This window comes from Sparus aurata, chromosome 20 (genome assembly GCF_900880675.1).
Source record: "Sparus aurata chromosome 20, fSpaAur1.1, whole genome shotgun sequence".
Lineage (NCBI taxonomy): Eukaryota > Metazoa > Chordata > Actinopteri > Spariformes > Sparidae > Sparus > Sparus aurata.
In genome coordinates this window covers 20,304,664-20,329,812 of record NC_044206.1, presented here as the reverse complement: position 1 = coordinate 20,329,812, position 25,149 = coordinate 20,304,664, and the positions used below count along the sequence as shown (strand labels likewise).

Here is a 25,149-nt window from a genome sequence, read left to right as displayed (position 1 = left end):
ACTGAAAAATAGTTTCTTCCCACAGGCAGTGAACAGCACAACCCCTCCCTCCCCTTCACCCCTCACTCTCTAAATACTTTCAAACCAGTGCAATAAACCCCCCAGCTACCATCCCTCACACACCTCATTTACATACTCACTTGAATCTCGTGTCTGTCTATTTATCTTGTCGTATACATCATGCTATACATTTGACTATTTACTATCTCACTATTTTATCTATTTTTCATACTAAATATTTTGTATTTATTTGTCCAACAAAGAGCCGTGTTTCGTTGCTTTTTTCTGAAACAATGACAATAAAAATCTATTCGATTCTATTACACAATATCATATGTCTATTATTGACAAGACATCAATATTTCAGTTTTTGAGTATCACACTTATTTTCGATACCAGTTATTGGCAACACCCAGAGTGTATAATTAACATGCTATCAGTATCTTATTTTTAATTTTCACAATTATTGTCAGTATCCGCGTATTCCAACACCTAAAACAATGGGTGTTTGCATTTGACCCGTGGCCCAATTTAAAGTCTTCGGTTTTGGCCGTCCAAGGGAAAAGGTGTGGGCGGGCCTGATCTACAGTCAAACACTCCCTTGGGATGACTAATCCACTGTTTTCTTGTCTTGTGGTTTGTGAGTGAAATGGCAATACTTACTACATTCATACTACTGACATGGACAATATGACAGTTGAGACCAGCTGGACAAGTTTTTAAATGTGAAAGCTTGACAGGCTTAAGGGTTGGGGCAAGGTTAGGCCTGGAGTCAGGAAGCTCATTTGTATCTTTCTCCTCTCTTTTTGAGTTTCATACATCGATGAAATGATTATGCTTAGCTGCTGTTTCAGGACCATGGAAAGCACTGTTTGTTGGCATGGGGGGGGACGGGGGACGTGCACAACGGGCATTATCACTACAAGGGAGGAGCATTCTGCTGCTCACTCTGTTGTGATTACTTTTTACATAAGCTTATGAGCTAACAGTTTGAGTCAGACGTAGAGTATAATGTGTAATTTGTGTGTAGTTTCGCTTGCAGTTGGTTTGTGTAGCAAACAGCCAGCGGTGGTGGTGCTCCGGCACTTGCTCGGCTAGCTGAAGAGGATGGCGTGTCTACTTAGGACAACAGGTCGTTTGTATTACAAACCAGCTGCCACAAAAAAACAGACACATCCATAGAATATGTGACCAGCGTGTTTGCAGTCAGATACAGTTGAAATCCTCCATGCTGAAAGCTCACAAACTCTTTTACACTGCTGTTATTACTTGTTTCAGTGTGAAGTAACAACCCTCCCTCCCCCTACCCTCCGAACCCATCCATCCTCACATGAATCATTTGACAGTGTTTATAGATTCCAAAAATATTAAAGCGAAACTCTCGCCAAAATGCAACCTAGGCTTTTTTTGTGAATGTACCCGAGTCAAACCTTCGTATAAAAGCATAATTACGGCGATAGAGGCACTTTTAAGATTGTTTTTGTTTTCGGGTCAAACTCATTTTCATTGGGAGCGCTACGGGCACTTTTACAATAACATCAAAATCGGTATTTTTAAAACAATAAGAAGGCTCGACACAACATGAAACTTTGCTTGTAGTATCACCAGGGTCTCTACACATTAACACGAGCATTGAGAACATTGTTTGTGTACACAGAGTTTACTAAAAAGAAGGTTTTTGGACAACTCACGTTAGCAGATGCTTGTTCCACTATCTGCCAGTGGAGAAGTATCGATCGCCAAATGCGACGTTACATGGAGGATCTTGAAAGTAAATCTTAAAAGTGCCTCTTTTGTCGTAATTATGCCTTTACACAAGGTTTGACTCATTCATTCACCAAAAAGCCTAGGTTGCATTTTGGCGATAAAATCGCTTCAAGCACTGAACTTTATCATTTTTTGTATGCTCTGTCTAATAAATGCATTCCATCATTTTGAAACATTTATCTTTGTGTAACCTTTAAGAAGGTACGGAGTACACAGGGGCTTCAACGAAGAGGCCGCAACAGCCAGTGTGGGTCATACATGCCATTTATTTTATTACAACTAAAACTCTAAGAACACAGGCAAGAAGAGACAAGAGGACAGACTGTCATACTACGGCTGGGACACCAACCACTCACTGCTAGGACACTGGGAGTCTATTAAGTATTCAAAAGAAATATAAACCCAACACACTTCAAATAAAACAGCACATCTTCTATCTATAAATACAAGGAATCTCTGTCTGTCTGTCTGTGTGTGTGTGTGTGTGTATGTGTCTGTCTTCATACCTTCTTGTAGGACCACATCTGTCCGAGCATGACAGGAATGAACGCAGGAATGAGGGCGTCAATCGCCAATCACAGAACCTGGCTTTACTGAAGGTAACTGACGTGTCCCTGCTAGCAGCTGTCACCGATAACATAATAAACGGAGCGTCATGTATTCGAAAACACTTTCTTTTCTTCGACGTGTCCTCGCTTCAAGTGGACGAGATGCTGCAGCCGCTGTGATGGGACGGAGCTCTGCGCAGGGCTACTGCACCACCCTGAAGTCTGGGCCGGGCGGGGCGGCCCGCACCCGGGTGGTGGACCTCCGCAGCGACGTGGTGGCCAAGCCTGGACCGGCGATGCGCAAGGCCATGGCGGAGGCTGAGGTCGAATATGACTTGATGGGAGAAGACTCAACAGCCACAGGTGCCAAAACTTTTTTTTGTTTCTTGGTTACTAACGCCAAAATTATACTTGGCAAAAAGGGAGTCCCGACAGGAAGTAACTTTTGAAAAGTTGATTCTGATCAGTCATTATCAGCTTTTTTGTGTACAGACATGAGGAATTTGACAAAGTACTTTTACTGTGTAGTTATTAAGTAATCAAGGGTCGAAGTTCATTCCTCATAATTCATGAAATAGGCATTTTTCCTCTAACTTTGAGGTGAGATAAAAATGTTGTCTTCCATAAGTACTTAATGAATCCAATATTTCTGGACTTAGTACTTCTTACACTACTTGCACAAATACTATGAAGTACTTTTACTATATAGCTTTTGCTTCAGTACAGATGAGCTGTCAGTAAGTAAAGTTTGTACTTTGCTACTTTCCATCTCTGCGTAATACAAGAGCAACACAAGGCTGTCGGTGTCATCACACTTGATGCCTCAAATATAGTTCTTTATAAATGTCAGCACACCTGCATGTTTTCTGTGACATGCTACCTAAATCTTCCAGTAATTGTCTCATTTTTGCAGAGTTAGAGGAGCTTGCAGCTGACATGTTTCAGATGGAGGCCGCACTGTTTGTTCCCACTGGAACCATGGCTAATCTTATCGCAGGTGAGCTGTGCATTTAATTTTAGACTTCATTAAAAAAAACGCTGAGGTCAAGATGGTCATAAATGTGGATTTGTTTCATTCTCTAGTGATGGCGCACTGCAGGGAGCGGGATGACGAGATGATTGTGGGTGATCTGTCCCATATGCACGTCTTTACACAAGGAGGGAGTGCACAGGTGAGTGGACCACCTTTACCTCTGCACCTCTATGCTCATCGTCTGCAGTTTGTACCAAGTCTATCTGTGTCCTGACACAGCTGGCTAGTGTCCACGCCACCACGGCGACCACCCTCCCCGATGGAACGTTTGACTTGGAGCAGCTTGAATCAAAGATCCACCACCGTTACCCCAACCCCCACCACTCCCGATCACGCCTCATATGTGTGGAGAACACACACAACATACGGGGAGGACGTGTGCTTCCTCTGACCTTCCTGCAGGAGGTGTGTGTGTAGATGTTGTGGTATTTCAGGCTGAACATTTTTACGTTACCAGCTGTGATACGTGCCTTACTGCAACAGAATGATCCTCACATTTGATCATCTTTGAATGGTTTGTTTCCCTCGTCAAGGTTCGTGCTTTAGCAGATAAATATGGTCTGTCAGTTCACATGGATGGAGCCAGGGTGATGAACGCTGCTGTGGCCCAGGGGGTGCCTCCATCCACCATAGTGCAGCATGCACACACCGTCAGCTTGTGCCTTTCCAAGGTAGGACTGCGAAACACACACAGAATGAACCAGAAAATAAAAGTGATGCGTGTTTTGTATGAAATTCAAATGCGCAGAGTCAGAACCAACAAAGAACTTGGAGACAAAATAGAGCTGCTTTAAAAGAAATTCATGTTTTGGTGTATGACAGGGTTTGGGTGCCCCTGTGGGAGCCATCCTGGCTGGACCCCGAGACTTCATATTTAGGGCTGCACGGTGCCGTCAAGCCCTGGGTGGGGAGATGCTAAAGACTGGTATGTTAGCAGCAGCAGGAAAACTGTCTTTATTGCAGATGGAAATATTAGAGGAGGATCACCGCAATGCAAAAACCTTTGCTCAAGGTGAGTTGCACATAATTGTCTTTGAAAATGAAATAACTAACTGGCTGCCATCGCTCTTGCTCGTAACTTAACGTCTTTCTTCACGTCTTCCAGCTCTGGGCGATTGCGACCCTCCCCTGTTCGCTGTAGACACAGCTGCCGTGGAGACAAACATTGTGTGTTTCAGTCTGCGGGAGCCCAGTTTGAGTCCCTTTGAGTTCTGTGCCCGCATGGGTCAGGTTGGTGCTGGAGAGGTGGCTGCACTGGGACAGGGGATACAAGTTCATATGTTCCACTATTTTAGAAATATAATACGGGCTGTGTGGCATCTTGGAATATCCTCTGAAGATACCCAGCTTGCCATCCAGAAAATGCAATTTGTGGCTTCTCAGTACTTGAGGGATAAACTCAGGTCTCAGTGAAATCTAAAGCCCCTTTCACACACACACTGTCAATGATTTGACCCTGTTAGCTAGTCCTAAATCTGGGTGACCAACATCCAGGGATATTCTCTGACGAAACATGAAATGGTTTGTTTGAAATTGTCTGAATGAAGCAGACAGTTGTCCGGAGTGAATTCCCGGGGAGCAAGTGGGAATGTGCATGAAGACATCCGTCATGGACAATCTGTTGTTGTGTGCTTCATGTGTGAACAACCACATGTGGACATCATCCTGATCTGATCCTCTGGATGTTTGTCAGAGTTCATATGTGAAAGGGGCGGAAAAACATACAAGTCATCAGATTAATTACTTTTCATTCATCCGGCCACATACATACATTTTTACTTGGGCAGGACCAAAGAAAGGGAAGGAAAGATTGAGAGGACTAGAACTAGAATGGCATTCAATAGAGCGCATACCTTTGCCAAAGCCCAACAGCTCCTTTTAATTCAATCAAGCCTCATCGAATGACAGCATGGATGACACTGTATCATCTTCAATACTGGACAAAATAAAACAATGCACATGGAATCAGAATCTCCATTGTGCTGCGGAAGAACAATGGGTTAAAAAAAACCAGAAACAATGTTAAAGTCGAGCTTATTTGAAAAAGGTTTCAGGTTTACTTAAATTTGTGTTTACTTGAATTGTTTAAATGTATTTATTATTATTAAAGATATTGATGGGTATGTATTTATTGTATTTGGGTGCGTAAATATTTATTAAGAGCATTTATAATCTATTTTGGGTCATGGTTTCATGTTAATATTGATTTTATATTTATATGGATGTGTAACTTTTTAACTTAGTGAATTGTATGTGCCAGTCAATCATTTGTGCAGACAAAGTTAAATAAGATGGTCAGTCTTTAAGTCCGTTTCTACAGACTTAAGACTTAAAGACTGTCTTGTGATTCTTGCTGTTACTATAGCCAGGTCAAACCCAAATTGCTGATTTGGCTGACACACTCAGGGAAGCAGTGGTCCTTGGTCCTCTCCCTCGGTTACTGTGCAGAAGGAATTCGGCTCTGTGTTGACGACTGACGGCTCCAAGAAAGTACGCAGAAAGACGTGTTTCTTCTTCATCATATTAAAGAACCTGTAATTTCTTTTTTGGGTGATGGGGGTTGGAGTTTATTGTTTCACGTGTTTACAGGGGTAATTGTGGGAATTCTTTGTTGGGTTTGTAATGTTTGCTTTTTGGTTTGGTTCTGTTGCAAGCAGTATTTGTATGGGGTCCATTTGTTTTGGTTGGTTTGCTGCTCGTGAGCTGCTGCTTCTGTGGTCTTCCTTTTTCTTATAGTTTTGTGTGTGTGTGTGTGACTTTCTATGTGCCCTGAATGTCAACCAATGTCCTTGTGCCTAATGCTGTTTTTTTATGTATATACATTACATTTAACAGTGCTTCCTGGTCCTTTTTTCCTGTTCTCTGAGGCTGTCACATGATGAAAAGCCTCATTTTACAAATATTGTAACAGATCAGTCAGTCAGTATTCCTTTATTGTCCCACAAACAGGGGAATTTGTTTGCTACAGCAGCTAAAGGACCAAATATTAATATCAAAAAGACAATAACAATAGTAAAAAATAACAAATATGATCAAAAAGGTAATTGATTGATTACAATTGATTTTATTTTGTATACAATCTATAGGTGAAATAAATAAATGGAATATAACTTTCTGGTTCATGGTGTCAATCAAGCCCCAGGTCTGCAATAAGAGCTACAGCTGATCTGAGCATTTTCAAACCTGTCATTGCGCATGCGTAGTATAAGCTTTGTTGGGTGTATGTCGCCACCTTGAGGTCCACATTGTCCATGATGATCCGCAGATCGGTCATCCATTAACTTTCCTTGCCGTCAATGATTGTCGATTGCCGGTGACCGATCCAAAGTTCAACACGGACGCAGCGCCACTGAAACATAGTCGGAGCATCATGTCTGTGAAAACGTTTTCCAGCAGGGTTTTGTTTAAACTTTTAAAACACGGTGGCATCGTTTCAAGTAAACCGCTCCGTGCAGCGCGACATGCAACGGCAGCCGTGCTGGGACGAAGCTCCGCGAGGGGCTACTACAACTCCGGGACACCCAGGTGCACGGGACCGGGTGGTGCGGCCCACTCCCGGGTGGTGGACCTCCGCAGCGACACGGTGACAAAGCCCGGGCCGGAGATGCGGCAGGCCATGGCGGAGGCCGAGGTCGGAGATGACGTGATGGGAGAAGACCCAACAATCAACGGTATAATGTGTTGCTGCTGAGGGCGCGAGGGTCAAATCAGAAACTAACTTCTTTATTAGCAGATAAAAAGTAGATGATGAGTAGAACTGACTGGAGGACAACAGCACTGTCCATGTGTTAAAACTGAATAGAATATACTTTATAGCTCCATCATTCTCACCTGTGAGGATCAAGTGTTTCTGATTCTTACTGGATCCATAATGACCTGATCCATACTTTTGTTGATGACATTAATAATTATTATAGTCAGAAGAGAAAAATCATTCATTCACTTAATTAATAAACAGACTAAACTCTTTTCCGTTTTTATGAATTGAACAAACTGAATGAATAAACTGACCTTAAAGGACAACACAGTTTCAGAGTGATCTACTTTGTTTTATCTGTGGCGGACCCCGCCTCCTCTCTAGCTTCAAACAGGACCTTGCTTTCCTCTGAGGGGAGCTTGTTTATTCAGTTATTGAAAAAAAGAATAATTTCGGAATTTGTGTCATTACCTAATGAGTATTGTAAAAATTCAGAGTTTCTTCTACAAATCTACAGTGTTCCTTTTATAGCTGAGCATTCAGTGTGACTGCGTGCACCCCCTGCACCTCAGTCTGATAAATGTTACCTGTTTTCATTTTTATTTCTGCAGACTTACAGAAGATTGCAGCCGACATGTTTCAGATGGAGGCCGCACTGTTTGTTCCCTCTGGAACAATGAGTAATCTTATTGCAGGTGAGCTGTGCAGTTATTGGCAGAGTCTAGGTACATTTTTCTTTTTAGGTCAAAATGGTCATAAATGTGTATTTGATTGTCTAGTGATGGTGCACTGCAAGGAGCGGGGCGATGAGATAATTGTGGGAGATCTGTCCCATTTACACATCTATGAGCAGGGAGGGAGTGCACAGGTGAGTGGACCACATGCACCTCTGCGAATCTTTCCTCATCGCCTACACTCCACTCCATGTGTATTTGTGTGTTGACACAGCTGGCTGGTGTCCACGCCACCACGGTGACCACTCTACCCAATGGAACGTTTGACTTGGAGCAGCTGGAATCGAAGATCCGCCACGGTTACCCCGACCCCCACTACCCCCGATCGCGCCTAATATGCGTGGAGAACACACACAACATACAGGGCGGACGTGTGCTACCTCTGACCTTCCTGCAGGAGGTGTGTGTGTAGATGTGTCCAGTTGGGAACACTGCATCTGGTAGTATTTCATGTTTATAGAAACATTTTCATACGTCAACATGTGAAAGCTGCTGTGATACTTGCCGTACTACCACAGGTGGCGGAGCATGTCCGCATCATACTTATTTAAACGACCATGGAGGACAACGTCAGTGTGTTCATACTAAACCATCATCGCAAACACAGACATTTATTTACACTTATTAACCAGAGCATTTATAATAACCACTAAATAATCAACCAAGAACATGGAAACTGTTTAACATTAGACTGAGACTGATTATGTTGCCTAATGAAAATTTGAAATAATCACTTAAGATAAGCTGCTGTGCCTTTTGTGTAAATGCACACAGAGGACACACTTATGTCTCTGCTGAAGGTAATTTAATTAATATGTTCATTTCCTTACAGATGTATTACTTCACCTGCAGTCATCCAATCTGCTATTAAATCATAATGTTAATTTTATGATCAGGCCACATGATCTGCAGATTATTCTGTGGATGACAGGACATCATTATATGAAATAACAGCCCCACCGCCCCTTTGCTTACACGACAGAATGGAGAATCCAGCAGCTCTCACAGGTTTGATCATCTTTGAATGGTTTGTTTCCCTCGTCAAGGTCCGTGCTTTAGCAGATAAGTATGGTCTGTCAGTTCACATGGATGGGGCCAGGGTGATGAACGCTGCTGTGGCCCAGGCGGTGCCTCCATCCACCATCCTGCAGCACACCAACACCGTCAGTGTGTGCCTCTCCAAGGTAGGTCTGCAAACACACACATAAGTCATAACAATTTGGAATTCAAGTATGTTTGTTGGTCAAATTCAAATGAGCATGACCAACGATGAATGTGTACACCAACAAAATAAAACTGCTTTAAGTCACATTCATGTTTCGGTGGATAACAGGGTTTGGGTGCCCCTGTGGGAACCATCCTGGCTGGACCCAGAGACTTCATATCACAGGCAGTACGGTGCCGTAAAGCCCTGGGTGGGGGGATGCGGCAGGCTGGTGTGTTGGCAGCAGCGGGAAAACTGTCTCTACTGCAGATGACAGGACGCCTGGAAGAGGATCACCGCAATGCAAAAACCTTTGCTAAAGGTGAGTAGCACATTTTTGTTCATGAAAATTAAATAATTAAACGGCTGCAATTGTAGTCCTGCTCCTAACTTATTCTGTCTTCACGTCTTTCAGCTCTGCTCGACTGTGACCCTCCCCTATTTGCTGTAGACATGGCTGCTGTGGAGACAAACATCCTGCGTTTCCGTCTGCAGGAGCCCAGTTTAAGTCCCTCCGAGTTCTGTGCCCGCATGGGTCAGGTTAACGAGGGAGAGGAGGCTGCACTTGGACAGGGGATACAAGTTCTCATGTACCCCCATTTTGGAAATTCAGTACGGGCTGTATGGCATCTAGGGATATCCCCGGAAGATACCCAGCTCGCCATCCAGAAAATGCAATTTGTGGCTTCTCAGTATTCGAAAGAAAAACTGAGGGCCCAGTGAAATCTGATGCCCCCCAAGATCTAATCTAATCACTCGAACTGATCACTGAAAATCTACACAGACTAATCTAGAAGAAGACTGAAGGATGTGAAACATAGGATGTATTTATGTAATTGTTTATTTTTATTAATCAAAAGTTTTTTGCCATTCTTAGACATTAAATTGAACCACTGACTATTGTCAAAGATTGTTTTATTTCTTTTACATTTATTCTGTGGTATATTTCATTAGACACTGTAGAGAGACTACAGGAAGCTGACGTCTACTAGGGATGCTACAGCTCATTGTTGGCACCTTTTTAATAAATTGTTTTTTTCCCCTTAATCTCAACCTCTTAGTAGGAGCGGTAGTTGTCCTGCCCAAATTGGAAGAGTTTGGGTTATTTCTATTGAGAGGTTCCCATTCTTTTAATCTAATTTGAGGTAGCAGGTCTCTGCAATTGGAAAAGTGATATTTAATGTCCGTGCACCATTTACAATTTAGCAATCTCTGAATTGGTTTGCAACTTTACACCGATCAGCAACAAGATTAAAACCAGTTTGCAAAGTTCTCCTGGGAAAACTTGAGTCCTGGCATTAATGTGAATGCCACTTGAAACAAATCACCCACCCAAACACCACTGGAGACCGGGTCAGTACCACATGAATGCAAGGACCCAAGGTTTGGAGTTGGGCCCGGGTTGGAGTGTTAACCCACGCAGAGTGCCACGATTTAAGTTGTATGTTATGTGATTAAATTCTTCCTTTTTCTTCTTCACCTGTCAGTGGTTTTAATGTTGTGGCTGATTGCTGCGTTTATCCATTACAATGTATTTTGTAGAGAAGGGATTCAGCCATAAGATGGCACTGCTCTATCAGTCACTATGAACTTATATCTTATAAACCTTTCGATCCCATATTTGATGAAAGACACTGTTTATCAATCAAAGGTTTTCCAATAGATGGGCATCAACACAGGCTTTCATTCGGATTGTAAAAAAAAAGTTTGGCAGCGGTGGGATTCGAACCCACGCCATCGAAATGACTGGAGCCTAAATCCAGCGCCTTAGACCACTCGGCCACGCTACCGTAATACTCGTCAATGCCATCCAGAGAGTTCATGAAACTACACATGCACATTTTAAGGTATTGATTGAATCAGTTTACGTCCATACATTGCCTGAATTTTACGATATGAATGACTGTTTCGGTTCCTGGTTATCTATTAACCCATCACGCGTTTAAAAATGACCATTTGCAGCCTTGCCGGCGGTAACGCTGCTGCCCGTCAACGTTTAACCACATCTGTATTCATTCCGAGTCGCCATTACTCCAGCAAACTCGCTAGCAATTGCCAAAACTACCGTTACTCAACTTCGTTAATACGTTATCCTAGCGGCTTGTTTACGTTATGCTGTGTTACATGTCACATGCGGCACACTACCTAGTTAGTATATAACTTCTATGTGGAGACGAAATTCCTGACGAAGCGCTTCAAGTTTCCCCAAGACGTTGAGTACTCGGATATCAATGTACGTGACACTCGTGTAACTGCTGCTGCTACTGGCAACAGAATGTACAGCTCGCTATCGTTTACAACGCGGTGCGTTCACGTGCTCTTCCGTAATCGGAACTAACATATTCGCGCGCCATTTTGACATATTGGTCGGACATTTGACTAAATTTGCTTTATTTGATATGCAATGCTGATGTTAGATCGTAGGAGGTTGATTTACATCTCTTCAGACTCCTCTCCCATGCTGTATGTTCATGTGCATATCTTTTTTTTAATTTAACTTATTTTAATCTAATTTAATTTAATTTGATTGCATTAAGTCTAGGGGATATACTAAGTGCATCGGAAACTGAATACATTACATTTTAAAGAAGAAGAAGAAGAATCAGAATAAAAAGGGCTACATGACTGAATATCAACAAAATGTTGCCAACGTTTCTACTTAAAGGAGCACCACGTAGCTTGTAAGACGACATTCAAAGTCAGGATTTTAACATTCACAATATTAATGAGGTAATAATACAAAGTAAAAAATATTTATTTTTTCCCATAACTGAATAAACAAGCTATTCTCCGAGTAAAGAAAGGTCACTACACCAGGTCACTATTTGAATCTGGAAAGGTGGCAGGGTCCGTCACATATAAACCATGAAAGCGAAGAGAGTTTGTTTAGATACAACAAAAGTAGGATCAGTCTTGGTGCCAGTATGCTGACAAATATGTGCTTCTCATATGTCCGACGGAAGTGAAGGCAGCAGTGGTGAAAGGGGCGTGGCCGTCAGAGAACAGTGTCCTACGTGCCGACGGCTCTCGGCTCCGTGGTGGACGGTAACAGGAGCCACAGCCTCGCTGCCAGGCACGTCCCCGGACCGCCAGGACACCGCGGAGAACCAGGACCGATCCACTCCGGTTCTGGGAGGAGAGTTTATGTGCGGCTGTTACCACTCGTCTGTTTAACTTCTGACTGAAAGTGAGGGACGAAAGAGGAAGAAGAAGAAGAAGAAGAAGAAGAGCGAGGCGACTGGAAACACTCTGTCACCATCTGTCAAAATAAAGTGCTAAAGGTGCGTCCGGCTCCGGATATAAGGTTGGTTGTTTATTTAATACGTGCATGGAACAGCAGGTGAACCAAATGAAGTTAATACTATTAGGGAAAATCTCATTGCAGCATGTTGTGGGACGCTGTGTTGATTGCACATTGTTCCAGCAGGAACAGGAACTCCGTGTATCTGTATGTGTGTATGATGGCATTCCTCTCCACCATCCAGCTGTAACTTCAAACATCTGCAAACACAATAGCTCTGTATGACCGATTGGTGCTCGTAGCTGCAGGGTAAACACAGACTGAATGAGCTAAATTGCACATGCATGCTGATACTCACCACTTATTGCTTAAATCAGCATTATTTAAGTGAATATTTGAATTGATTATAAGTTTCATGCATGATATGATGATGATGAGGATGTCACAGTGCAGACACTACACACTGACACAGATAACCCTCAACATATGGCACAAGATGTACAGCTGTGCAGCCATGATGCGGTGTTGTTGTGAGCTAACATGGCCGCCACAGATAAGTCTAAACTTTCTTCACGGGAACCAGAATGTATCGCCAAGTAGGTTTTGCCTTGTTGTTGGTTTTGTGGCTCTGCCTCCTGGGTCCACTCACCCTCCCGTCTCCTCCAGCAGACATCATGGAGGAGGATCTGATGTTCAGGATGGAGGACGAGGAGGAGGGCAGCGCCAAGAGAGCCCCTGCCCAACACAGGGCCCCCAATAAGAGGGCCTCCTCCATGAGCGACGCCAACGCCAGCGATGATGACGATGACGACCACTTCATCTGCCCCATCCTGGACGACTCCGCCAAAGAGATCTGCCACTACCTGAAGAATCTCGTCTACACCCGGCAGCTGTCAAACTCTCTTCCCAAGAGCAACTTTGTGTTCAAGGTGAGCATTTCCCTACACGGTGCGAGGTGCATAATCCTTCCAGAGAATAGAAAAAGAAAGTGTTGAAATCGAGCGTTGGAGGATTGTTTAGTCATGCTTCAAAACATTTTGTATTGACTCTGAACCCTTGTGCATCATCACAGTTCTGCAATTGTATGTCAGAACATCACTTTGCCTTATAAGGAGAGCTGATCCGTGCATGCCTGCACACACGCACCAGTGTGTGTGCTGCTGCTTGTATGTATATCTGTGAAGTGGAGATCTGGTCAGCCGGCGCTTAACTGTACTTTCTCTAAAGAACAGGAAGTACCAGAGACGGAGAGACTGGTTGTCACTTGTGTTGCACGTAAACACGTCTCTCACACATGAGGACGTGATGCAGTGCAGAGCCTCTGTGCTCCGGCCGACTGCTGGATTCAATGTCCTTTTTTTTTTAAAAAGTTTTTGAGTAGCGATGCTGTTTATTCATGCAATACATGTTCTTTGTTGTTTGCTGATGAAAAGTCGTCCGTTTTCTTGCCCTCTCTACATAGAATGAAACAGAGACAGAGGCAGAACCTCGGTCGTACAAGGTTTTGTCTGAGAGCGCACGGGTACGTTGCAGATCAAATTATATCTTCCTTCTCTCCCTCTTCACCAGTGACCATCCACGCCTCCCTCCTCTCCCCCTTCACTCTGTAATTTACTGTACTTTTCCGCCGCTGCTTTTGTTTTTCACTCCTCCTCTTCTCATTTACCATAACTGTCCTTTTTACGACTGACCCTAATCAACGCATCCTCCCTTCCCTTCAGACTGCTTTCCCGCACATGATTTAATGAAATGTTACATATTGCTATTGTACAAAACTACACTGGACAAAGAAAGCAAATGTGCAATTTTTTTATTGTCATTTTGGTTTCAGAAAGCTGACTTTTATTATAGGTGCTGCTGCTCTAAAATCTGTTTTAGAGACTGAATAGTCCCAGAAAGAATTTTTGTAGCCTCGGTCGTGCGTTTCAGCGCCATAGTAGACTTTATCATTCAAGCATTAAAGATTCAATAGAGATTCAAAATCTTGTACAGAATGTGATAACGGCAGCTATTAGCCACAGTAATCGATCTGTTTTGAGTATGAATTCAACAGGTGTCCATTTCTTACATATTGCACCTTTTAGTCTTGTGACTATGCTGTGATATCTGTGACTGCACCGAGGAGCTGCACACTCCTGCAGACGAAGGAGGTCTGACGTAAACGTGTCACTTGCTCCTCTCACAAACAGACGACACCCCTTACAAGTTGAAAACGCGACCTTTCGCATTGCTCTGCGCGTAAATAAATACTTCGCTCTAATAATAACCACGTCCAGAACGGCTGCAGTACAGTGAGCAATGGAGTACGCTGGCGACGCGCTGCTGGATGGCTCCGGGCTTGGGTGACCAGAGACACTTGATTGATGGTTTCTTCGAGGAAAGTTATTTTTTTTCTAAATGGCAGAGCGTCACATGGTGGTCCCGTAAATTTTGCGGTGGCAGTTTTTAATACAAGTTGTTATAGAACAGGAATTATTTTATTCTTTCTTCCTATTCTTTCCTTAACTTTCATTCCTTCTTTACTTGCATGCTGTCACAATAAACTGCATGTAATCTGATAAATTGCCTCCAGTGATGTCATTAAGTGGCAAAGTTGCATTGTGGGTAATATAGGCGCCAGGTATTGAAATGGAAAAAGAATGCGTGGAATATAAAAGGCATGATAGTTTGTTTTTAAACTGTCTATACAGTGTTGAGAGTACAATGCCAGACCAGAGGACTGCTTTTCAAAACATGCATACATTACCCACAATGCAATGTAGTCACCAAGTGGAGCTCTAGGTTCACAATAGGCTTTATACTACTACATATGCATAAGCACTCCCCAAGACCTGCAAACACACTTCAATATGTTATAATGGTGGATTTACCCTTTAAATGGCACACGTTGATGTATAAGGGGAAGCTGTTCAATGCTTTGATTGAATTTAAATGTAATTCACTCAATTCAACTGTGTTGTAGCACAAGAAATGCTTGAAATTGCCTTTTACCGTGAATATCAAATTCCACGTTTCTTGTATTGAATGGCTTCCTCTCCTTCTAACTGTTCTAGAGAACCTGACAGGAAACTGACTCTTCTTATCTTCTGTTAAAACAAATACTGGCAGCTAATGAGTTGTGTTTGTTCACTTGGACAGGACGCATGGAAACATGCGATCGAGAAGGCCAAAGCCATGCCCGACCCCTGGGCACAGTTTCACCTGGAGGAAATCAAGACTGAACCCTGCATTCGTTACAGGTATGACAAATTCTGTGGCTGTGAATCAACAGATGGAAAAGACCTTTTTCGTGGAACTTTGACTTGTCATAGCAGGAAAAGCCCAGTAAAAGACAGATATGGTTATCAAAGGCGATCGAGTGGAACCACCGTGGAACCAGTTTCAGTCCGGTTTGCACACCTTATTTTGAGCATTTTGGTCCGGAATCCAGAAGGGTTGGTTCCCAGCTGAAACAAAAACATGTTTCCTCGACCTGATCTACTTAAAATTGGTAGAAATGTCGACTGGTTTGCTAGATATCACTCAGGTGTCAAGAACATTTGAAGAACCAGAGCTAATGCTCTCTGCGTCGTTGCCTGTTTTTGCACGAGGGCGGGGCTGTGCTCTACACACAGCTCTACAGTGTGGCTTATTGCCCCTGTCCTAAATAGAATGTAAAGTGAATTTTGCAAGCATGTTTGACTCAGGTTCGGCATCTTTCAGAGCCGACAGATTCTCAAATAAGTATGAGCCTGCGTCAGTCTTGAGCCTGGCAGCGTGTTTCACAGTTGAGTCTCGGTCAGTAGTGCTAATATTATCCGTTGATAAGCATCGCTGCCCCTCCTCTGGGCACATTAAACACTGACGTCGTTTAGCCCCAAGAGGTTTATTTATTTTTTTAATCTTGTAATGGGTAGGTGGGACCCTTGAGATATCGTGGCCAAAATAGCAGTTACATAAACATAGTTACACATCTTGCAGAGTTCACAGATGTGGGCAGCGCTATATCAAGGAGGTGAGGACACACAACTGCGTGGGTGTGGGCAGTAAAAGACGCAGGAAAAAGGATTCCTTTGTTTGTGTGTGTTTTTAGGTCTGTTACGTAACATACAGGGCTGGAACTACAGAGGGAGAAGGGATTGTCAGGAGCTGGGACTTTGCCCCAGTGTTCTCTTTTCATGTGCTAATTTTACCCACGCGAAACCTCACTCTCCCTTCCCTCTCTTAAGCCCCCCCCCCCCGTCGAATAAACTTGATGGAAGGAATGTCACGGTACACCGTGTTCCCAGGCTGGAACTGTTTGTTGGCAGGTCGGTGATTGGATTTGAGTCGGGCAGCACAGCGCTCATCTTCAAGTGGAGACGGAAAGCTTAGTGTGAGGGTTTTCAGTTTCACATGTGAAGTCTTGCTGCCGCGCCGACAGTTCATGCAGCATTCATTAACCCCGGACACGCCTTCCTGCCAAGCCAAACAGACACACTGACCCAGACACGCAGTGTGTACACATGCGTCTCTATCATCATATCAACCGCGTGATCTCTTCCCTCGATACATTACTGCCTTTAACTCTATATCCAAATCAGTCATAAAAGAAATAGGTGCAGCTTTTCTTTGGAAAGGAGGGCGCACACAACCTCGTCCTTGTTGTTTTTCCGTGGAGAGGAAACTCTATGCTTTATGTGCCGCCATGATAAGAACCTCAGGCGAACTCCCTCACAAAGGGGCAAAGAGTAACTTGGCTACCGTGACTGGAGCTTTTAGTAAACAGGAGACAAAAGAGTCCTGGCGACAGGCTCAGTGCTGCAGACCGTCCAGTGTGAGTGATTTGTAATGCAACAGGTGGAAAACAAAAACAAGTGTCATTTTCTCCCCACAGAGCAGCAGGGTCACCGTGTCGCCTTGTGACGTTAGGAAGACCCACAGGTGGACCGTGTGTGTTTATATATGTAGCAGAGTTGTGTTCAGGCCAACCCAGAGAAATACACGTTTGCTGCTTTTCATTTCATTTCATTTAAGACCTCAAAACTACCTTGTGTGTAGACTTGTAAGCCTGAGTCACGTCGCATTTTCATTGGACTGCAGCATCATTTGTGGGGGGTTTTTTCTGCCTTACTCATGCAGTGTTTATCTGCCACAGACAGCCAGATTACTGCATTAGCCGTGAGCTAACGTTAGCCAGCAACGGCACACAAGGGCGGGTCCGTGTGTCCGTCTGGATCGCCAATCCTGCTCCAGTCGGCAGTCAACATTACAGTAACGTGACATAAACACAGACGACTGTTGCATCCGGCTGATGAACAGGGGCGAAGATAAATCCACCTTTTCAATTTTAAAAGTTAAAAAGTAATTCCTGAGCTCTCCTCCCGTCGGTACACAACACTCTAGTCGGCTCTCAGCAGCTGAGCAGTGGCTCCTTCTACAAAACACTCTGCAGGTGTTTGTTTTGTTCTGATGTGGAGCCCCCTAGTGGCGGACCTTACACATTGCAAATTGCACCTTTTAATAGACATTGGGCTTCAAATGAAGAATATTTTGATTATCGATCCATCTTTTTACTTTTTTTGCCATCAGTTTATGTTATAGTCATGAAAAGTCAATGAATTACATTTAATTAAAAAAATGGGGAAAATATTTGAGCACCTGACTACCTTCTCTAGCAGCTAAAAACCCAACCCCATGTTGAATAGGGCGTATTTGAGTGAATGTAATCTATGTAGTTGTTCATCGTAGCTCGACTTAATTCGCTGTCCCTCTTTGCAGGTACAATGCCATCACAGGAGAGTGGGCTCAGGACCAGGTCCACATCAAGATGGCTGCCCAGGTATGAATGCTCTCTAGCCATTTAAAAAACACACGTACTGGAGAGTTTCTTATCTCCCGTCTAATTTTTGTTCCTCCTGCCTGGTTTCTCACAGCCGTTTGGGAGAGGGGCCATGAGGGAGTGCTTCAGAACGTAAGTTGACCTATTTCTCTAAATTCCCACCCAGGGGGTTATTGCCCTCGTGCTCTGGTAACCAAGGCCTTCGTGGTCTCAGTGTAAACAAAGCAAAGGGGTATCATCAGTCCAAATTCCTTACATTTCCTCCTCAACTCTGGAGGATAGCTGCTCAGTAATTTTTAGAGCCAGAGACGATGCTGGGGACGTCAAGCCTTCCATGATGGTACTGCGTCTTTATATTTAACTTCATCGATCCCCTGGATGTTTGCGGTTTGAAGCGTGTCGTGTCCGTTGTAGTTTCGGCCTCTGCGTGGCATCGCAGAACGAAAGAGAAAAGGGACAATAGTTTAATTGTGGATGTTTAATCCTCAGCTGTGTGGGAAACGTAAAAAGAGAGGCATTCATCAACCCCCACCTCAGCTGTTTGCTATTTGGAGTATCCAACAAAAAAAAACCAGTGACAAAACCCAGAGCATGACAACAAGCCCCCACCCCTCCAGACCCTACAAGCCCAAACAAGTTCTTAAAGAAGACCTGCGTCTCTAACGTTGGTGTGTTCTGTCGTCTAACATCGTGTCCAGTTGAGGCTGTGTTAAACAATGTTACAGCTGAGTGTTTTAAAGAGATTTTTTCTAGCTGTGGGTGAATATAAGTGTAACTCGTATTTCCTTCCCTTCCCAGGAAGAAATTGTCGAATTTCTCGCACAGCAGCAACTGGAAGTCGGCGTCAAATTACGTGGCCAAGAGTTACATGGAGACGGTGGACAGAAGCGTCTACTTCGAGGACGTCAAGCTGCAAATGGAGGCTAAACTCTGGGGAGAGGAGTACAGCCGCCACCGACCTCCCAAACCGGTACAGGAGAAACATTTACAGCCCGCTGACTTGTTAAAGGACGAAATCAGTCACAATCCCTCGACAGGGAAAATATATTAATGTTAGATTTATGGCTTCTTTTCATTATCATCAATCACTGGATTCGATCGGGTGTGTTAGAGGCCTGCGGCAGCCAGGGAGGCCAGGTTTCTCTCTTATTTATGTTTCTCAGAGCATTTGATTTAGTGATTGCTGTCAGTATGTTAAGAGTTTTTCTACAAATATAACAATAAAATGCTTCTAAAATAACCCTAGCTGTAAAAATGTCACAATATAAAGATATCCTCTTAAGAAGTTTTCTGGATTTCATCAAAGTCTTCTCATCGAGATATCTTGCGAGCTTACAACAGACGGACAAACAAACCAACTGAAATCTGTGTGTGTTTTAATGTAAAGTGAATCAATCACATTATCCTGCAAGGTCATATAAAGTTGATCTTTATATACAAAAATTAGTTTTAGGTCTCATTTGCCAGACAGCTTTGTTTGTTTTCATTTCATAAATGAGACTAAACAGTTGGGGGGTTTTCATAACTCATCTTTTCAGCATAAAAATCTATAATGTAGACTGTAGACGGTAGTGTTGTTCATCTCTGTCTTGTCCTCAGGTGGACATCATGCAGATGTGTGTGGTGGAGATGATGGACAGACCAGGTAAACCTCTCTTCCACCTGGAGCACTACATCGAGGGCAAGTACATCAAATACAACTCCAACTCCGGCTTTGTGAGGGACGACAACATCCGCCTCACTCCGCAGGTGAGCGGCGTTGCCTTTTTTTTTATGAATGCTAACCAGCTAATAATCACGTGATAATCTTTTAACCTTTTTGTGTCCGTCAGGCCTTCAGTCACTTCTCTTTTGAGCGCTCGGGCCACCAGCTGATCGTGGTGGACATCCAAGGAGTGGGAGATCTCTACACCGACCCTCAGATCCACACAGAGAAGGGGACTGACTTCGGAGATGGAAATCTAGGTACAGCTCGCTTTGTTGTGGGGAAACTGCTGCTGGCGTGTGACGTTTGGTCCGTGATGATTTACCATCTTCTATCTTCAGGTGTGCGAGGCATGGCGCTGTTCTTCCACTCCCACCTGTGTAACAAGATCTGCAAGAGTATGGGCCTGACGCCTTTTGACCTCTCCCCCGCAGAGAAGTCCCAGCTGGACTGCACCAACAAACTGCTCGTAATTTAAACTTTTGAATGATGATGATAATGATAAAGAAAATGTCAGTTCTGTTGCGGTTTCCCTGATGAGAGATTCGTCTTGGCGTATTTCAGAAATCGGCCCAGACGGTGCTGAGAGGCTGCGAGGAGCCCTGCGGTTCCCCTCGTGTCCGGACTATGTCGGCAAGCCGGGCCCCTCCGCTGTTGTCCCGCCTGTCTGAGACGTCCTCTGCAGACGATAGCATGAGCGACGTGGACTCGGTTCCCTGCTCCCCTCTCATCTTCCCCTGCTCCCCTCTAGGTGCACCTGGATCCAAGTCCCCCATGGGTACGTTAAACTGAGTACCGCACACGTATAAAACGTGTATTTGTTCCAGTTAAGCTGGTGTATTACTTCTGCATTTTACAGGCCTGTCTTTTACTGGGATGTACGAACATGAACGACTCCACAATAACAACACGGGTGAACACAAGGTGAGCAACAACTGAAAAATTACGCTGTGTCACATTGAGCCTAATATACTTCTATAAAAGTGGTTCATGTCGAGTCCGAAGAGCTCAGAGTTTGAATCCGGGTCCCAAGTTGTTGTTTTTTGTCACTTGTTTATATTACCAAACTTGCAACTAAATAGTAAATAGACGTGGACCCAGAATTGAACCCTGTGGAACACCTTTCACTGCCGTTATAACCTCAGAGTGGCGGCTTCCCAGTTTATAAGATTGTTGTGTGTCTCAGAGAGTTAGTTTCTGAATCAGTTACATTTCTTATGATCTAATCCATTCATGACTCAACCCGGATTAAAATGGTTCCATTTAAGACAAACAGAAAAAAAAAAATCAAGGCTAGTTTGCTCGATAGCGCCAAAGAATCCTGAACCAAACTGGTCAAGTACCAGAGCTTATTTGGTGAAAAGGGGGACTCGGCTGACTTCAGTCTTCAGTCTTATTTGGAGTCGCAACACCAATCGTTTCGATTTCTGTCTGCAGGAATCTGATAGCGGAGGGGACAGCGGCTACCCCAGCGAGAGGAGGAGTGAAGGCGACCCAAATGACCATGTGGACGGGGTAAAGATTTCCTTTTGACTCCAAAAATTGGACCCGAAAATATCAAATGATCTCCTTTTTTATGTTTTTGTTTTTTTTAGCAGTCTGTCAAATAGACCTAGATGAAATGGTTCATCGTTCAAGTACATACACATATTCCTCAGATAATCCACATGACATTTACAGAGTACACTTCTTAAATCGCAAAATAGATGTTAGATATGTTACAGCTCGTTTGAATTATGTATCTGTTGGTGAGTTCTAGTGTTGAAATTGGATTTAGAAGTAGAAATGTTTTTTTATACCTGTGACATGTTTTGTGAGCAGACTCTCAACATAAACACATCCGCTCTGAACTATGTTTAACACTGACTTCTCTCTGTAGCTGTTAGCCTGTTAACATTTCCTCTACGACTGTCACATCTCCTGACTGTAGGTCTGATAATGCATGTTGTATCATCACGTAGGCCCATCATCGCTACAAAAGACAATATTCTGAGTCGGATGACGACAGTGTCAGACGGGTAAACAAACTGATACAACAGTGTGTGTGTGAACGTCCTCCTCGCCTCGATCATCATCGTCATCACTGCAGTCAAATAACCCTCCTCTAACTCTCCTCCATCTCTTCCCAACAATCAAAGCCCTTCCTCACCTCTCTTCTAATTCAGCTCCTCCTCCTCTCTGTGTCCCCCTCACTAGAGGAAGATGGTTGCTCCTCCACGAGTCTCTGCCAGTTTAAATTCATTCAATCCGGACAGCGAATGGGTGATTATTCAGCATGGAGGCTTGTAGGCCGGGCGGTGCTGTGCAGCCTTATTGCTACAAAGCTTTGTCGCGCATGATTCTCAGGTTCAGATTCAAGCGTCTGATCGCACAAGCTGCCGCTGTTTCCACGTCCACTCGTCCTTTTTTTTATCGGTCCAGTGGGTGAAAGCAGTGTGAAAATGCAAAGAAATTATAGATTGACATTTGGAAGTGAAACGCCATCTACCTCTGTTTCACCAGCTCCGCCATCTTGCTAATGATTCTCGCCAAGAGTGTGTGTGCGTGTGCTTCTGTTCCCGTGCTTTACGTGATTTTGCATTCACTGAGCTGCTAACAGGGATGTCCTCCTCCAGCTCTTCTGGATGGGTACACCCCTCAGAGTGTGGTTGTCAACCTGCACCTGATTTTACCTTTGCCTTATGATTTGCTTCCTGATTATTTCGCGTAACGTTCTTCCTTTCAGTCGTTCTCCTTTTTGTGTTTTAATTATTCTTTCTGCTCAGCTGACCGAGGAGAAGTGGAACTTCTACCATTCGTCTCGCGCTCACATCCACCGTCCTTCGTGCGTGGCCACCGAGGTGGAGCGACTCAGCACTCTGATGCAGAAGAAGATCGGCCAGTCAGTCCTCGGAAAGGTAAAACATTAGATACCGTCCTGATTCTAGTCGTAATACACAAGCAAAGTAATGCTGATGAGAGCGGATCAGAGGGCGAACAAATCTAATCATTCAAGACTTTATGATTTTTACTTTCCATCGACAGGACGTGGTCCGGAATCAGTCGGACTTGGTCTGATAAGTCATGACACTCAAATCATGAATATAATCAGCTGAACAGTCTGAATGTGTATCTTACTTTGGCTGCTGAGACTCTAACTTGTCTTAGAGGTTTACAAAGTGAGTTTCATCTGTTGAACGTATCCTACATCTCCTCCCTGCTGCCCAGGTCCACCTGGCGATGGTGCGGTACCACGAAGCGGGCCGTTTCTGCGAGAAGGACGAGCAATGGGACCAGGACGCAGCCATGTTCCACCTGGAGAGAGCTGCACTGTGCGGAGAGCTGGAGGCCATCGTGGCCCTGGGGCAGTGCTTACTGCAGCTGCCTCATCACATCCTGCCTGACATGGAGCTGGAGGTAGATAACACGCACTTTGTTCAGCATTTTCTCTCCAGCTGAGTTTGGTTTTGTACGGATGTGTTCTCACAGTTCTGTGGGTGTTGCAGGATAATGCAGGAAACCGTATGAAAGGTTTTAAGCTCCTGCTGCAGGCTGCGGAGGCTGGTGACAGATCTTCCATGATCACGGTGGCCAGAGCTTTTGATTCTGGGGTCGATCTGCCAGCTGACAGGTCAGTGAAGCTGTGAAAAGTTCAGGTCTTGCCTTGATATCACTGCCCTATAGAGAGATTTCTATAAACTTTTTATCGCAAGAAGAAACGTACTATTCGTGGTGCTGAAAGGTTTGGGCATTGTTCATTTCTCATCCAGAAAGCAGAACTGGGTGGAAGCCATTCACTGGTACGACACCATGTTGAACATGATGGACTACGACGAGGGGGGAGAGTACGACGGGACGCAGGACGAGCCTCGCTACCTGCTGCTGGCCAGAGAGGCAGAGATGTACCAAGAGGGAGGCTTCGACCTCAAGGCAGACCCACAGAGATCAGGTCAGACTCCAAGCTGGCTTAACAGAAGCTTTTTGGGGGTGAATACAAAACAAGTTGTAGTTTCAGCCACTGTGACAATCTAAGGATTTAGGAACGACTGCGGGGTGAGAGCTCCCCCTTGTGGCAGTTTAAAATAAATCAGGAAATCCAGCATATTGCTGTATGTGAGCGAGTCAGGCAGATTTTTTTTAAGTCATTCACATTATGATAAAGATTTTTTATATTTCTTTCCATGTTTATTACATTTTCTTATATTTAGTGCACCAAATTTGCCTTCTTCTTTGAGATACCTGCCTCTTTTGTGTCTAAGTAACACAATGTCTGTTAGGTTGATCCCTAACGTGACTCAATACACCCTTTCCTTCTACTGCTTCCTTATAGTTCCTAAGCTCCCCTGGGAACGTGTATTTATTATGGACTATTTTCTGCTGCGGATTAATACACACTTGTTGCTGTAGTGAGCAGTAAAGAAGTATGTGGATTTAAATCAAAATAAACTGAAGTGTGCATGTTTGTGCTCATTGTAATGAGGAAGACATTTCAGTAATGGAGCTCTGTGGCACAGAGGAGTAAGATAAATTAGGCTGCACACAATCAGTTCATTGATGATTTTGGTGTTTTCATGGGTTTTCTTGACACTAATACAAATGCAGAATATCTCTAACCTTACTCTAACTGTATTGATGATTGTCTCACCTCTCATACCATCCCTACCTGCAGGTGATCTGTTTACAGAAGCAGCAGAAGCTGCCATGGCGGCCATGAAAGGTCGACTGGCGAACAAGTACTACATGAAAGCTGAGGAGGCCTGGGCGCTCATGGAGGAGTAACTGGATGCACATTTCTGTCAAAAACAGACCACGGAGGATTAATGTGACTGATAGCTGAGCTGATTTTAACACCCAAAGGATACAACTTGATGGGTTACCGTTTACATATTTTTTTATTGCGTAATTATTTGCCAAGGATGTTCAGTGTGTGTGTATGTGTGCAGGCTTACAAGTCTCTGTTTCTGTTCTTCTCTTCCTGTTCGCGAACCCCGTCCCCCCCCGACTCCTCTTTCCTGTAATGTCCCGTCTCAGGTTAACTTAAAGCTAAGTGATTGTATGAAGTGAGTCCCAAAAATCAAAACAAAGAATATGGTTTCCCTACTTTGCCCTAACAATAACACACTTATGTTGGAAGTTTGTATGTAAAGGTGCTTGGAGTTTAAAACTGTAAAATAAAGTTTGCATTGTTTTTTTGGGTAAAAACTGAGTCACTTTGTCATCTGCCTGGTTTTATTTCTCCTGTAGACAACAGCTAAAGGTCTGTAACTGAGCTGATTCATCTCCCAGTGAGAGACATTAACATCAAGATGAACTGAATTATTTTTCCTGGTGACTCACTTTGAATAACAGAAACAAAAAATAAGCTACTCATAACGACCCCGGAGCCCTCAGAGGAACTCTTCATCCATGTCTCTGTGTCAACTCACAATACCAGAACTCTT

The 25,149-nt window shown here is 43.9% G+C and overlaps 3 protein-coding genes, 1 long non-coding RNA gene and 1 other non-coding gene across 16 annotated transcripts; 3 read left to right on the top strand and 2 right to left on the bottom strand.

The window, feature by feature from the left end:
• The first annotated feature begins 2,478 nt into the window (after positions 1–2,478).
• On the top strand, positions 2,479–6,429 carry LOC115571227 (probable low-specificity L-threonine aldolase 2). 3 transcript variants are annotated; one of them, XM_030400474.1, is made up of 8 exons: positions 2,479–2,678; positions 3,229–3,312; positions 3,399–3,487; positions 3,568–3,753; positions 3,882–4,019; positions 4,171–4,360; positions 4,454–4,578; positions 5,714–6,429. In XM_030400474.1, exons 1-8 carry the CDS (start codon positions 2,495–2,497, stop codon positions 5,816–5,818), a joined length of 1,101 nt encoding a protein of 366 aa, XP_030256334.1. In that variant the 5' UTR covers positions 2,479–2,494; the 3' UTR covers positions 5,819–6,429. The 3 variants fall into 3 exon arrangements, with proteins under 3 accessions (XP_030256334.1, XP_030256336.1, XP_030256333.1); XM_030400476.1 differs by lacking the exon at positions 4,454–4,578; XM_030400473.1 differs by lacking the exon at positions 5,714–6,429 and having other exon boundaries at positions 4,454–5,349.
• Positions 3,366–11,286, bottom strand: LOC115571234 (uncharacterized). Its single transcript, XR_003981889.1, has 3 exons — positions 11,129–11,286; positions 8,755–8,969; positions 3,366–4,025 (listed from the first exon to the last, which is right to left on the bottom strand). It is a non-coding gene; the product is annotated as an uncharacterized LOC115571234 (long non-coding RNA).
• LOC115571225 (probable low-specificity L-threonine aldolase 2) lies at positions 6,617–9,891 on the top strand. The gene is made up of 7 exons (XM_030400470.1): positions 6,617–7,019; positions 7,657–7,740; positions 7,825–7,913; positions 7,994–8,179; positions 8,826–8,963; positions 9,113–9,305; positions 9,399–9,891. Exons 1-7 carry the CDS (start codon positions 6,719–6,721, stop codon positions 9,704–9,706), a joined length of 1,299 nt encoding a protein of 432 aa, XP_030256330.1. The 5' UTR covers positions 6,617–6,718; the 3' UTR covers positions 9,707–9,891.
• trnal-uag (transfer RNA leucine (anticodon UAG)) lies at positions 10,692–10,773 on the bottom strand. The gene has a single exon. It is a non-coding gene; the product is annotated as a tRNA-Leu (tRNA).
• A 660-nt stretch (positions 11,287–11,946) lies between the features above and the next one.
• eef2k (eukaryotic elongation factor 2 kinase) lies at positions 11,947–24,910 on the top strand. Of its 10 annotated transcripts, none has more exons than XM_030400420.1 (20): positions 11,947–12,264; positions 12,894–13,153; positions 13,687–13,746; positions 15,363–15,463; positions 17,964–18,024; positions 18,119–18,156; positions 18,823–18,994; positions 19,624–19,773; positions 19,857–19,989; positions 20,071–20,198; positions 20,294–20,507; positions 20,589–20,653; positions 21,167–21,244; positions 21,691–21,747; positions 21,926–21,991; positions 22,495–22,626; positions 22,937–23,125; positions 23,215–23,339; positions 23,479–23,657; positions 24,378–24,487. In XM_030400420.1, exons 2-20 carry the CDS (start codon positions 12,899–12,901, stop codon positions 24,485–24,487), a joined length of 2,313 nt encoding a protein of 770 aa, XP_030256280.1. In that variant the 5' UTR covers positions 11,947–12,264; positions 12,894–12,898. The 10 variants fall into 10 exon arrangements, with proteins under 10 accessions (XP_030256280.1, XP_030256286.1, XP_030256289.1 ...); XM_030400423.1 differs by having other exon boundaries at positions 11,987–12,264; positions 12,891–13,153; XM_030400422.1 differs by having other exon boundaries at positions 11,987–12,287.
• Positions 24,911–25,149: the final 239 nt, after the last annotated feature.